Source organism: Kazachstania africana, chromosome 7, assembly GCF_000304475.1.
Source record: "Kazachstania africana CBS 2517 chromosome 7, complete genome".
NCBI lineage: Eukaryota > Fungi > Ascomycota > Saccharomycetes > Saccharomycetales > Saccharomycetaceae > Kazachstania > Kazachstania africana.
The window spans coordinates 605,155-619,392 of NC_018946.1; the positions used below are offsets into that span (position 1 = coordinate 605,155).

A 14,238-nucleotide genomic window follows, 5' to 3' on the forward strand; every position below is an offset into this window, starting at 1 on the left:
ATGTTGCAAAAGAAGCATTGCAGCGGAGATTAGATATCATTGACCAAAAGTCGCCTTTTCCTCTCTTGTGAATTGCTAATGATATCCAATGTATTCAGTTTGTATAGTATTTCTAAGATTGATGGTTACTTTGTGAACATCAATGTTTATGTTTGCTGCTCCTAAGAGTTGAGCTGTGATTGGTTCAAGCGGCCTAAAAGCGACACTAAATAAAATAATGGAGTGCAAAGAATAAGAGAGTATAATTTCTGCATATGTAGATGCAAAAGAAAGGATGGTTTCACGATGTCCATCCTATCATCTCAGAACTGGGCCATACTGTTTTTAATTCAATTAATTTCAGACGGCTGAGCCAATACAATACTTCTAAAACAAGCAAAAATCCACCCCAACCACTCCTTTTGAGCAATTAAAACCGTGAAAGAATGACACCATCAGCATAACTTTTCCGGTCCCATTTCATAAATTCGAAAGACAGCTAGTTTGAAACAGCGACAAGAACCATACAAAAATACCACAAAACAAACGCCAGAATATCATAATCAAGATCAACACATTGAGCTAGGATCTTAAATTGCTGCTGCCCATCCAGTTGGCAATCTTCCGTCTGTCATCCAACGGATACAAAATCACGTGCTAATTTGCACTCTGGAGGCTCTTGTGGCGTGCGGCTTTTTCTTCGGAACATCAATTTTGTTCGAGAGAGTCAACTGAAATTTGTGAAATCCTCGAGCAAATTGACATTCGTCATACTATCTCTTGAGCGAATATGATCATATTGATATATATATGGAGGGTTGCAAGTTAATAGTTTTTGCTTCTTTAGTTCCTTTGCTTCCTTTGAATTCGTTTTTTATGTCTTTTCAACTCTGTAAGAAAGGGATAATCGCAATATCAAATGATACTTTCTGAATTTGATGCAAGCCCATTTGGGTCAACCTCAAACGCTAAAGCGCTGTCCAAATACGGAACACCCGTCGAAGCTATTTCCTCAGTTATCTACAATAACGTGGATGATATCTTTGTCTATAAGACCTTCTCCGAAGAAGATTTGTTATACGGGTCTATTAAGAATTGGGCTCACCAAGAGCAAAGCAAACACTTTCAGGAATTAGATATCAGATCTGGTGCTGGCTTATCACCACTTGGTTTTGCTAGCGGTTTGTCTGTGTCAAAACTTGTTGGCATTGTGACACCAGGATATGCTTTACCTTACTTTATTAATACTTTCAATGCAACCAAGCAGACAAAATCAAGATTTTTCTTCAACGTGGGTGCGCTGGGCTACAATCAAAAGACTGGTTCTATCACTACTGACTACGTGAGCGCTCTGGATGCCGCATCCAAATTGGGATTTAACGTAATTTCTCCTATCTCCACTAATGAGGTACAAGCCACAACTTTGTTGTCCTTAGCTGTCGCTAAATTCGGAAATACTGTCGGTACTGTTAACTTATTCGATGGGGTTAGTTATTCCAAGTCTATTTTACCAATTACAGAGGATATCTCCAAATATTCTGGCGTCTTTAGAGCATTAGAAAAAGTGCTTCCACCTAATGCTTCCTTCGACGAAGTTTTGTTCAAATTTAATGAATTAACTGGATTAAGATTATTTAATTTCCATTATTCAGGTAAGCAAGATGTAGAAACTGTTTTCGTTATTCACGGTTCATTGGAATCTGAACTATTTACACAGATCGCTAAAGATAACGAAAAGATTGGTATTTTATCTGTCAGAGTCCCTATACCATTCGATATTGAAAAATTTGTAACAAAGATTCCAAAAACTACAAAGAGAATTGTTGTTGTTAATCAAACTTTGAGTACTTCCGCACCAACGACGTTAAAATCACAGGTTTCTGCGGCCTTATTTTATCATGGTAATAAAAATATCATAGTCTCAGAGTTCGTTTACCAACCCGATTTTATCTGGTCACCATTGGCAGTTGAAAAAATCATTTCATCCTTTGCTCAGGATTTCCAGGCTGTTTGTTCTCCAGAATCAAAAAATTTCATATTTTGGTCTTCTGATAAGAGCGTAAATATCAATATTGCTCCTACTTTAGCTGAATTTTTGTCCAATGACAACACAAAGGCTCTCTCTTTAAGGTCCAAATTCGATAATGTTACAAACGCTGGTATTTTCCAAGCCCAAATCAGTTATGCGCCAAAGGACAATTTTTCATTGATTTCTAATATCGATTTTGCTGATGTCAGCATTGTCGAAGACGTAACTTTGTTGAAAAAAATTGATGTAAATGCTACCATTAAAAAAGGTGGTTCTATCATCATATTATCGTCGAAGTCTCTAAAAAACCTGAACTTTAGCCAACTTGAAACTTTTACCAAGGACCTGGGTATACCTGAATCCTTCTTGGTTGCTGCAATTGAAAACGAAATCAATTTCACTTTTATTGACCTAGAAGCTTTGAATGAACAAGCCATCGAACTGACCCATATTATTGGGTACACAGTTTTAACCAAATGCTCAAGTGCTTCTCCTGAAAAATCTTCCAAACACGCCATTCAACTTAACATCGATGAAACTTCCCTTGAAACTGCTTTATTGAATGCCGTAAAGAATGTGTTTTTTACGAATATTCCAAAAATTGAAGCTACGTCTGAAGAAACAGAAGAGTTACCAATCTTCATCACAGAAACTTCATTTACGCCAAATAATAGTGAGATTCAAGGCACAAAGCCAGCCCAAATTTCGAAATCAAAGGAAATCGCCAAAAAATTGGCATTTAAGGAAGCATTTGGTCTCGAGAAACATGTAAGACCTGACTTACCTGTCAAGAATTTTATCGTTAAAGTTAAGGAGAACAGACGTGTCACACCCTCTAATTATGACAGATACATCTTCCATATTGAGTTCGACATCACTGGTACAGGTTTAAAATACTATATTGGTGAGGCTCTCGGTATCCACGCCAGAAATGACGAAAAACAGGTTTTGGATTTCTTAATCGGCTATGGATTGAATCCAGAGGACATTGTCTTAGTCCCAAATAAGGATAATTCCGATTTACTCGAATCAAGAACTGTATTGCATGCATTCACTGAAAATCTAGACCTTTTTGGTAAACCCCCAAAGAAATTTTATGAAACTTTGTCAGAATTTGCTGAAGACGAAAAAGACAAGAAGAGGCTGCAAGAATTGGTCTCAGCAGAAGGAGCTGTTGAACTGAAAAGATATCAAGATGTTGAATACTATACGTATGCAGACATTTTCCAATTATTCACATCTGCTAGACCTTCGGTAGAACATTTGGTTACAATGATTTCGCCATTGAAGAGAAGAGAATATTCCATTGCCTCATCTCAAAAAGTGCACTCTAATGAAGTTCACCTGTTAATTGTTGTTGTTGACTGGATTGATAACAGAGGAAGAAAAAGATTTGGTCAAGCATCCAAATTTATTTCGGATCTACAAATTGGACAGGAAGTTGTCGTCAGTGTTAAACCATCAGTGATGAAGCTACCACCGCTACCATCTCAACCAGTCATTATGAGTGGTTTAGGTACCGGTTTAGCTCCTTTTAAAGCTATCGTAGAAGAAAAATTGTGGCAAAAACAACAGGGTTACGAAATTGGCGACGTATTCTTATATCTTGGTTCAAGACATAAGAGAGAGGAATATTTATATGGTGAGTTATGGGAAGCTTACAAAGATGCTGGAATTATCACTCATATTGGTGCTGCATTCTCTAGAGATCAACCAGAAAAAATTTATATCCAAGACTGTATTAGGGAGAATCTTGCTGAGTTAAAAACTGCTATGATTGATCAAGAAGGGTCCTTTTATTTATGTGGTCCTACTTGGCCTGTTCCTGATATTACTCAGGCTCTACAAGATATCATTGCTGCCGATGCAGAAGAAAAAGGTGAAAAGGTTGACTTAAACGCTGCCATTGAGGAGCTGAAAGATACTTCCAGATATATTCTTGAAGTTTACTAATTCTAATCTTTTAGTTGATAGGAATTTATATATATAGATTAGATACCTAATAGAATTTTTTTTGTTTCTTCTAGAGAAAGAATAATCTTCGTCACTACATGATACTGACTACAGAGGTACCGTCTTGAAATCTTGTCCTAAACACTCTATTCGCATTGTTGAACATACCTTCCTTCAGGGACACAACAATGAACTGCGAACCCTTGAATCTTGTTTTGATCAGATGACCGATGTTTTGTGTGTGACTCAAATCCAGTGCCGCATCAACTTCATCCAAGATATACATAGGAGCGGGTCTAAATTGTAACAATGCCATAATCAGCGATAATGCAATCAAGGACCGCTGACCCCCAGATAACTCGACTAAACTCTCTTTCCATATAGTACCTAGCCTGACCTTCACCTCAAGTCCCTCAGTGACATCCTTTCCCTCACATGGTACTAATTTTGCAAATGAATTAGGTAACAAATCCTCAAATATTTTTCCAAAATCATTTGTAACCTTCTCCCAAGTTTTTATAAGAGTTTCTCTTTTATACTCATTGAGCTTGCCTATTGTTTCTTGAATTTTCATTTTATCCTTTTCGATCGTTCTTATCATAGTTTTCAATGCCGTCTCTTTCTTTTCTACGTTTTCTATCATACTCATGATATTAGGGTTCACCTTTCGTTTCATTTCACTAAATTTCTCGTGAAGTTGCTTCTGTCGTTCAGTGTACTCCTGTAAGTTTATACCATGATACTGATTGACAATGCCTTTCACCACTTCCATATCCTGGAGCCATTCATGCTCATCAATAAGTTTCTCTATATTGGCTTGCAAATTCGTGGAATTTTGCCTGAATGAATTTGTTTCATTGGTAATCTTTTTCAAATCAATTTCATGTTGTGATTTTGTATCTTGCTTACTCTTAACTAAAGATTCAAGTTCCTTCAATTCTTCATCAATCCCTAAGAGTCTTGCCCTCTCTTCTTTTACCCTTGTTTGCACTTCAATTAACGAAGTATTTAATTCTTGTAGGTGTGAGTCTACAGATACCTTTTCTTCTTCTAATTTGCCGACGTTTGCTTTTGTCTGCTCCATCATTTCTTTATTTGATTTTATTTCATTCGCCAATTGCTCAGTTTCCAACTGTAAATTCTGATACAAATCGTATAGTGATTCTGATTTATTTTCTACGTCTTCAATAGCTTTATTCAGTTTTTCAATCTCATTTTTTAGCTTGCTCAACTTGGAATTTTTATCTTTTGAAAATTCTTCTGCATCCTTTTTTGTAGTCTCAATTTCAATCTCTAAAGCACTAGCATTTTTCTTTTCAACAAGAATTTGCTCCTCACATCCTTGCAATTCTTCATGCAGTTCTTTATTTCTTTTGATGATTTGAGCAGCTGAATTTTCTACCAAACGTCGTTGTGCAATATTAAGCTTATGATCAGCTAAGTTCAACTCATTTTGTAATGACTTTGTTTTTTGAGACGTCTCTTCCTGTTCTTTCAATTTTTTTTGCATCTCAATAAGCTTTAGTTCTAGCTCATTCACTTTAGCCACTGCGTGATTATATTTTTGGATATCAACTAGTAAAGAGCGCGTAGTATTTCTACTACCACCAGAAAGAGTACCTTCTGGATCATATACGTCACCTTGTTGTGTGATACTTCTGGTACGAATATTAGGGTGGAAAGTAACCTTTTTTGCAGTATCGGCATCTTTGCAAACTAGACCGTTACCAAATATGAATTCCATAGCTTTACTCACTTCATCATCATATCCGATCAGGTTCAATGCTAGTTCTACTTTTCCAGGAGCCAGCTCTTTGGCTAAGGCCAGGGTATTTTTATTCAAGGTTCTTGTTGCAATCTTACTTAGTGGTATAATTGTGACACGCTTTTTTAGTCTTCCCCTCTCAAGCAGTTGTGATGCAGTTATCTCGTTATCAACAATAATATTATAGAGTCTGCCACCTGCACACACCTGTAAAGCAATTGCATTATCAAATTGTTGTTGATCAACCGTGAATAATTGAGCTGCAACACCTTTCACTGATTTTGGATCAAAATTTGCAGAAGGCCTTGTGTAGTTAAACTCAATATTTGCAACGCGCCTTTTAAGCGCCTCAGCTTCCTCGTTAGCCCTATACAGTTGTTGTTGCACTTCACTCTCTTCTTTTCTCAAAAATTTTAGCAAATCCGGGTCATAACCAAAACTGGCCAGTTGCGATCGTAGTTCTCCACAATATTTTTCATTTTGTTCCATTATTTTACTGGATTTTTCATGTTCTCTTTTAGCTTGAAATAATTTGGGCTCATTAGACGCTAATTCCTTCTGTAGCATGCTACGTTTCATATTCAGCTTTTTTATGAGCACTTCAGTATCGTTTAGTTTTTTTTTCGTAGCAACAAGCTGTGCACTATAGCCATCATCTGTAGCGCCATTGGAAGAAATACCCGTCGATAATGTTGAAAGAAGTTCGGATTTTTTCCCCTGTAGTTCTTTTAATCTAGTAAGTTCAGAATTTGCTATTTCATATTCTTTTTCTGTTGAAGTGTACTGGGCCAATTTCATTTCTAACTCCTTAGTCAACTCTTCATTATTCGAGTTAAGTTTTTGGAGTTCCTTTTCTGCCTCATCAATACTGTCATTTTTAATCGATAAAGTAGTCTTGATTCTTGATATTTGCTTAAGCAAATCACTTTCTTCTTTTTCAAAGTTCACAAGCCTACCTTCATTATCCATTTCATTTTTCTTCTGAAGCTTTAATTCTTCTAAATCTTCATTTAAACTCTTAATTTCTTCTGAGACCTTTTCGATCTCCTCCTTCAAATGATTACATTTATCTTCACTATCTTGCAGTGTTTGTTCAAAACTAGATTGCCTATGCTTCATATTGTAATAATTGAATGCACTGACCACTCTTGAGGTTCTTTCGAGATCTGTTTGGGTCGTTTGAAAATCAAGAAAGATTCTCTTTTCACTTCTCAATTTTTCTAGTTTTGGTTCAATTTCCTCAGCCAATAATGCTCTATTTTCCTGTAGTTTAGTTTCCTTCTTTGCCATGGTACGTTCTGCTTTCTCTCTTCTATCTTCAAACATCTTAGTTCCTGCAGCTTCTTCTATCAATGACAGAATCTCAGTAGGTTTCATATTAAGCACTTTAGTAATCTTACCTTGCATGATTAGAAAATTAGGATTGTTAATATTTAATTGAACTGACTGAAATAATTGTAGAACGGATTGTTGAGGTGCTCTATGACCATTGATCAAATATTTGGACGTTCCTCCAAGCACAACTTGCCGGGTCACAGAAATCTTAGGAGAGTTTGTAAACCCAATAGGAGAATTATCTCTATCACTGTTATCGAATACTACGGTAACACTTGCCTTTGTTACACCGGCTTGACCTCTCTTGTAAATCAAATCCTGTAAATTGGAGGCTCTCACGGTAGACATTGAAGATATACCGAGGACAAAACAAATTGCATCCAATATATTCGACTTCCCCGAACCATTAAGCCCTGTAATAGCATTGAATTGAGGGTCCCAGTCGGATATCACTGTTCTGGCCGCATAAGATTTGAAACCATCAATGATTAGCTCCTCAATTTTCATGATTAGAACGGTGTAATCACTACTGTATAAATCTAACTAATAGGGGAATATACGGCAAGCAGACTAATCCGGTGACACTGCCACTTTTCTCGAAGTTGCTAATCTAAGAGATCTTCGATGCCTTTGGCGTTTTATTTATTAAGATCATTCGAAAAAAGGTAAACAAATGGATCTTGAAATGTCTAATCTACGTACAGTGTGACAAAATTATAGAGGCATAATTAAGCATATTGCCGGCTAACAGCCAGAAGTATATATAAAGTGCTATTAAAAGTAGTCCAATTCAAGACATTGAGTTGGGTTTGTTGTGGTAGATATAAGAGAGAATGTTGTTTAAAAGTTTCGTTTTATATTTTTAGATAGGAATTTTAGATAAGATACAAAAAATGACGAAATGAGGAAACCACTTTAAATATTCTAATCTTGAGTCTTTTGAGAACCACGTAATAAACCGGTTCTTCTGGCGGCAATTAAACCAGCCTTTTGACCAGCAACAGCACCTCTAGAAATGGTAGAAGCCTTACCAATATGTTGATGGTTACCACCACCATGAGGATGGTCAACTGGGTTCATGGCAACACCACGGGTCTTTGGCCAAGAGTTTCTCTTTAATCTGTACTTGTGGAAAGCACGACCAGCCTTTAATAATGGTTTGTCAACTCTACCACCACCAGCAATAACACCGATGACACCTCTAGCGTCAGAAGAAACAATCTTCTTGGCACCAGATGGTAATCTGATTCTAGTCTTGTTTTCATCTGGGTTGTGACCAATGACGATAACGTAGTTACCAGAAGCTCTAGCAATAGCACCTCTGTCACCTGGTCTTTCTTCAACGTTGGAAACGATGGTACCTTCTGGGACAGAACCTAATGGTAAAACGTTACCGACGTTTAAAGAAGCCTTCTTACCGGCGTAAATGAATTGACCAGTGTGGACACCTTCGTTAGCAATGAAGATTTCTTCACGTAATTTGTACTTGTATGGGTCACGGAAGACAACCTTAGCTAATGGGGCACCTCTACCGGCATCGTGAACGATTTGCTTGACGACACCACGGATGTAACCATGACGTTCAGCATAATCCAAGGTTCTCAATTTAGCAGCACCTTGTCTTAATCTAGTGTGGGAGGTGAAGATAGAACCAGCACCTTTTCTTTGGTTACGAATAACTCTACCTGTTAAAATGTGATAAATATTTAAATGTTAGTACATGTTACAATTTTTCAATAGCTGTAAATTTGCTCTTATCTTCAGGGATGTTCTTCACTGTTGCTTAATAACTGTACTTCTTGAAGATGGCCATGAAAGTAAGATATATCACCTCAATATCATATGAACTTCATTTATCCTATTACAATCGCTCGAATCTTACAGCATTCATTTTTATCAATATTTCAAAAACATACCCATTGTTAATTAATACTGTGGTTTCTTAACCTTCCTTTAACAACCCAAGAACACTACTATAGATACATATGAACTACTTTAACAAGAACTATTACCCACGAACCTCACTCACGGATACTAAGGTCAATGTGCGGGTACTTACTGGCTGTGGGTTGCTATGCTAATCCACACACACACACATTCACGCTAACGTAAGAACTATTGAATTTTCCATTGCGTGCAATCCACATTGAGGGAATGCTCCCATAGAGAATTCACAGTCTTTCACGGGCATCTCTCTGAACAAGCGAAGACGAACTGTACCGTTTTCTCGGGGGGAGCAACTGTTTACGCCAGATTCGATTGACTCACCGGCCTAGAATGATCCTGCTGAGCTCGAGAGGCAACCTTCCTTACGCTGGACAACTCCTTCTGGCATTATCCTACCGGGCTCGCAGGTAAGACGTGATTGCACCTCGCTCAGTAGGTTTACTTCACGCACTGTCTCGATCGACGCGAATAACCATTTACCGAAGAATTTGAAGATTTTTTTTTGTTTGGAAATTATCGCAGATATTTTGGTGGGTGGGTGTAATTTTGCTTCCAAGCAGTCCAACGAAAATAAATATCAGTCCGGCCTGCATTTATCAACTATTGAATGTTTTATAGAGGTACTTTAACGAATGTGGCTTAATATATATCTATCTATCTTAGCAACGTAATGTAGTGAACAAGTTATTAAAAAACCCGTTTGTTTGCTTTCTAAATAGCTACTAGAACTTCTTCTTGCATTGTTATTGTCTCATTTGTTACTAAATGAGCATTGGCTGTCGTTTGTTCGTTTTCAGCTGGTTGTTCACGACTTGCTTGTTCTATCACGACATCTTCCTGGACAACTAAGTTTGGCTGATCTTCTAGGGCAACTTGTTTGACCTCTTCAATTTTTTTAATAAAAGCTGGTTTTATACTTACTTTTTTACCTAATAATTTGCCCTTTGACATAAGCTTACAAATTTCCTTCAACTCAACTTCAGTATCTAAAGTAATCAATGCTGCAGTAAATGGTTCCCTGCTAACTGGAACACAGATTTTCCTCTGAGGTGTACTTTTAAAAATCCAGATTTCCCTTGGAGAATATGCACTAAATAATGCTCTAAGATGAGAATCATCGACTCCAACAGGTAAATATTTACAATAAACAGTATCTTTGGAAATATCACCACTCATCCCCCTTAGCCTACCGTACCTAGTGCGTTTCTGTTCTACAGGCTCTGTATTAGCGGCAACGGAAGGTTCAATAGCAGCTTCTTGATTATTGGCGATAAGCGTTTCGGAAGATGCTACATTCGAGGAAGATCTTCCTTTGGGATGTGGGGTATAAGGGATATATGGTTTCAATTTCAATGGTCTACCTTTGAAATCTTTTTCATTTAATCCGTCAATGGCTGCTTTTGCTTCTTCTACAGATTCAAATTCTGCGTAAGCAATCCCCATTGGACGATTAAAATATTTTCTTCTAAAATCCTTATGAGGATTACAAGGAATGTATACTGTTCTTGGTTTAAAGTCCACAAGGTAGTCTTGTAGTTCCTTCTCACCAGTATTAAAATTTAAATTTGAGATATATACCCTTTTCGTAGTAACATCGTTTGTAGAATCAGTGGCAGACATCTTTGTGATACACTATTAAAAAAAGTTATTATGGTTCAAAAATTCCAAGAAATGAGAATGAAGACAGATATAACCATCATTAGCCTATTTATTTATATCTCTTTTTTTCCTCTAGTGCTATTCAAAAGCTGGAATATTGTATCATTATTTTGTGACACAAAAAATCGGTATTTTGTGACATAATCGACTAGACGCCACTTAACTGCGAGCGACGTCACCAACAAGAATAATCCATATATAAAGTTGAAAGCAGAATGTTATAATATATCAAAATATGAGTTTAAGCGTATATGCTATTGGAAAATAGTGATTTCTTTATATAAATAAGGTTTAAAAAAGAGATTAAACATTCAAAAAGAAATTTATTTCTTGGCAGCACGTTCAGCAGCTAAAGCCTTGGCAGTACCGTGTAAAGCGTGCTTGTGGTTTCTTCTGAACTTTGGATCAACACCCTTTAAAGATGGGTACTTGTAGGTCTTTGGCTTCTTGATACCGTTTCTGTGGGCCTTTCTGGTTTGGTTGTGAGCGGTATGGTTCTTAGACTTAGCCATTTTCTAAATTAATGAACTTGTTAGTAAACTTGAATATGGAAAATATCATTTGTCGAAATTGGGCATGAATCCACGAGTATTAGAGTTGACGGGATGAAATCAACTTAGAGCCTAAATTATTCACAACGAATGGCAAAGATAAAATTCAAATTGTGTAATGTAGGAGGATATTAGACCAATAAGAAAAATGTAAGAAGTGGAACATTGGTTTTAATCTTTTCATTAACATCATTCTTCTACCTCAAATAAGTTTCATTTCGTATCTCTCATAGAATTTCATTTCGACAGTATATGGTGACTATTATACGTACTGTTTATCTTACTGATGTTTCGGTAAGTTACCTTGAAATTGAGCAATCAACAATTTTCAAATACTAAATTATTCCACTATTAATTCTTCGATGAAACTTTCACAGCAAAGCCTGTTCCCAGTGCACTCAATATTGGTTAGCATACTGAACGTTCTCCTGCTCGGGTTGCATGGAACTGTTTGCTTCTCGGTGAAATTTTGGCGTCAATTTTTCAAAATCTCAAAAAATCATTTCAATTATTTCTTGCATTTTGATTTTCAAAAAATTTAGAAATTGTGAAATGTATGGGCTGTAGAACTAGAGGTATGGGTTTATATTCGAAAGGTCAAAAAAGCAGTCGAATTAAAATGGAGTTTTTTTGAAGATCTTTTGAAGATGAGCTTGCTTAGTTACAGACATAACGGACCTTCGTTATGACAATCGTCGTATTGGAAGAATAAATATAAATATACAAGTAAATGCTGCTATCTTACTGGATTCTGTATGTGTTTTGAGATTATTTTTTTTTCCTATTTCAGTTTGCTGAATAGCCTTGGAGTTGTACAACCATCCAAGTAATGCTGTAAGTGGAAGAACTCTTCGACGCAGTCTTCTTTGTTTTCTAAATCCTCATAGTTTGGATCTTCTTTCTGTTTCTGGACCCTTTCTACACATTCCAAGTAATGATGTGTCAGGTTTTTACCTTCTTTCGTTTCTTGGCATTGGGTTCTTAATGTTTGAAGTTGATCTTGCTCTTCTCCTTCTTCTTCTTCCTCCTCTTCTTCCTCTTCTTCCTCCTCTTCTCCTTCTTCTACTTCCGCAGCTTCAACAGACTCCTACAGTATATGTTAGTAAAAATCGATAGACTTAGATGATATTGTATATGATACTCTGTAACATACATTTTCTTCGTCATCGGTGTCTTCAGCTCTAGCTGTATAAGGACCGAACTGATCCCTTATTTCACCCATATAATCCACTAACGAGCCAAACATTGTTGTCTTTTACTTAATTCCAACGCTTTCCTAATAACACTAATGTCTTTGCACTTGCTACAGCTTCAACATCAATAGAGTATATATATTGAATTAGACTTTTCGGTGTATTACTCTATAAGGGGCCTTATTGCCGCAAGCTGCGTTCGGACAATTTAATTGGTTCAATAACGCAAATAAGTGCTGAGCCGAAAGTAGTTACTGAAGATCACCAAATACCAGCACGTACTTATTGATCAAGTTCCGTCGATTTGATGTCTCAAACTCGATTGAATAATCTATTAGTGACATTATATACCTACCGTTTTTCAAAGTATTAGAATATGGATGTATATCTACACTATGATTTGCAATTACTGGGCATTGTAAGGGCCTATTGGAATGTAGGACATGAATGACTGCAGGAAAGTGTAGTACCTACATCCTCTTTTGAAATTTCTGATCTTGCAATATTTATGGTAATTTGAAATGATTTTGGAATTCTATAAATGATTATCAACATATATACAATATTATTACTTACCATCTCCTTTTACCGCCCTTTTTACGTATATTATCAGAAGCAGAGCCAGAAGTACGTTTTATTTCATCTTTAGAAATTACTAGGCCATTTCTGGTGGATCTACCAATTGTATTAATCTTAAGACCACGTTCTCTTTTGGCGTTTCTCTTTTTATCTTTACTTTTCACACTTTCACCAATACGTCTCTCAATATCTTTCTTGTAAGTGGACTCGATCTTTCTAAACTGTCCTTTCTTCACTTTGGACAAAATAATACCACCATCTTTGGCATCTTGCTCGAAATTCTTAATACGCTGAACATGCTTGTCCACCATACCTTTTCTGACATTCATAGGAACTTTCTCCAATTTATTAATTTTTTTCTCATGACCATTAGCCTTTGATAAATTCTTTAACCTCATCTCAAGGGTACGCAACCTTGCTTTACCCATTATCTGGTCATCCTGATAAACAATAGAATCATCGGCGCCATCTTTGATACTATCTAAACTTATGCCAGCATCACTGGCATTGTCATCCCTGGATCCATTACTAAATGCACTCAGTAAATGTGACTCTTTCAAAAATTGTTGTAGTTCAACATCATTTTTCAGATTTTCTGCCTCTTCATTTTCATCTTCTTTTTCGTTCTTCTTATTCTTGGCCTCATTCCTTGCAATCCTTCTCGCTATTTTACCAAGTGTTTGACCACACCTTATCATCTTCTGTTCTTTCTTACTTGGCTCAATATACGTATCACCTGGCCCACTGAATTTGATCACTTTTGGTTGATGTGCTTTAACTTTATCTTTAACTTCCTCTTCTTCCTCTTCTTCTTCTGCAGAGCTCATACCCGTATGCTCATCTCCAGCGTCACTGTTGATGTCATTCTCATTGCTATCAGCTGCGGAACTATCCCTTCCTTCGCTTGCATCATGGCTTTCTTGCTCACTAGTGTTTTGAACATTTTTTGTCTTGTCTTCGAATCCCATGGACTCCAACGATCCAAACTGGCTTTCGAATGCTTTCCTTTGTAATTCTAAGGCATTCAAATACCCTTCATCCGTTGACATTTCGGTTTATTTGTAGTGTTATAGGCGCTGACTCTCTATTATGCCTGCTCAAATTTTGCGATGAGGTTAAGTTTTCGTATTTTTAAATTTTTTTTTGTCGTATATTGGATGAGGGACCTTTAACCTTGATAAAAAGTTGAATCAATAATGGATAAAGAAAATCTAGTAGCGTGAAGTATAGCAACACAGAAAAGCTAAG

The 14,238-nt window shown here is 36.6% G+C and overlaps 7 protein-coding genes across 7 annotated transcripts; 1 reads left to right on the plus strand and 6 right to left on the minus strand.

Annotated features, from left to right (window-relative positions):
* Positions 1-898: 898 nt before the first annotated feature.
* Positions 899-3,961, plus strand: MET10 (sulfite reductase subunit alpha; the record flags this gene model as incomplete). The annotated part of the gene is made up of 1 exon (XM_003958410.1): positions 899-3,961. One exon carries the CDS (start codon positions 899-901, stop codon positions 3,959-3,961), a length of 3,063 nt encoding a protein of 1,020 aa, XP_003958459.1.
* A 94-nt stretch (positions 3,962-4,055) lies between these two features.
* On the minus strand, positions 4,056-7,568 carry SMC2 (condensin subunit SMC2; the record flags this gene model as incomplete). Its single annotated transcript, XM_003958411.1, has 1 exon — positions 4,056-7,568. The coding sequence occupies one exon, from the start codon at positions 7,566-7,568 to the stop codon at positions 4,056-4,058; it is 3,513 nt and encodes a 1,170-aa protein (XP_003958460.1).
* Positions 7,569-7,985: 417 nt separating this feature from the next.
* Positions 7,986-8,981, minus strand: RPL2A (60S ribosomal protein uL2; the record flags this gene model as incomplete). Its single annotated transcript, XM_003958412.1, has 2 exons — positions 7,986-8,746; positions 8,978-8,981. 2 exons carry the CDS (start codon positions 8,979-8,981, stop codon positions 7,986-7,988), a joined length of 765 nt encoding a protein of 254 aa, XP_003958461.1.
* A 738-nt stretch (positions 8,982-9,719) lies between these two features.
* RRT5 (Rrt5p) lies at positions 9,720-10,628 on the minus strand (the record flags this gene model as incomplete). The annotated part of the gene is made up of 1 exon (XM_003958413.1): positions 9,720-10,628. One exon carries the CDS (start codon positions 10,626-10,628, stop codon positions 9,720-9,722), a length of 909 nt encoding a protein of 302 aa, XP_003958462.1.
* Positions 10,629-10,990: 362 nt separating this feature from the next.
* Positions 10,991-11,179, minus strand: RPL29 (60S ribosomal protein eL29; the record flags this gene model as incomplete). Its single annotated transcript, XM_003958414.1, has 1 exon — positions 10,991-11,179. The coding sequence occupies one exon, from the start codon at positions 11,177-11,179 to the stop codon at positions 10,991-10,993; it is 189 nt and encodes a 62-aa protein (XP_003958463.1).
* Positions 11,180-11,999: 820 nt separating this feature from the next.
* On the minus strand, positions 12,000-12,464 carry QCR6 (ubiquinol--cytochrome-c reductase subunit 6; the record flags this gene model as incomplete). Its single annotated transcript, XM_003958415.1, has 2 exons — positions 12,000-12,305; positions 12,372-12,464. 2 exons carry the CDS (start codon positions 12,462-12,464, stop codon positions 12,000-12,002), a joined length of 399 nt encoding a protein of 132 aa, XP_003958464.1.
* Positions 12,465-12,983: 519 nt separating this feature from the next.
* Positions 12,984-14,039, minus strand: FAF1 (Faf1p; the record flags this gene model as incomplete). The annotated part of the gene is made up of 1 exon (XM_003958416.1): positions 12,984-14,039. One exon carries the CDS (start codon positions 14,037-14,039, stop codon positions 12,984-12,986), a length of 1,056 nt encoding a protein of 351 aa, XP_003958465.1.
* Positions 14,040-14,238: the final 199 nt, after the last annotated feature.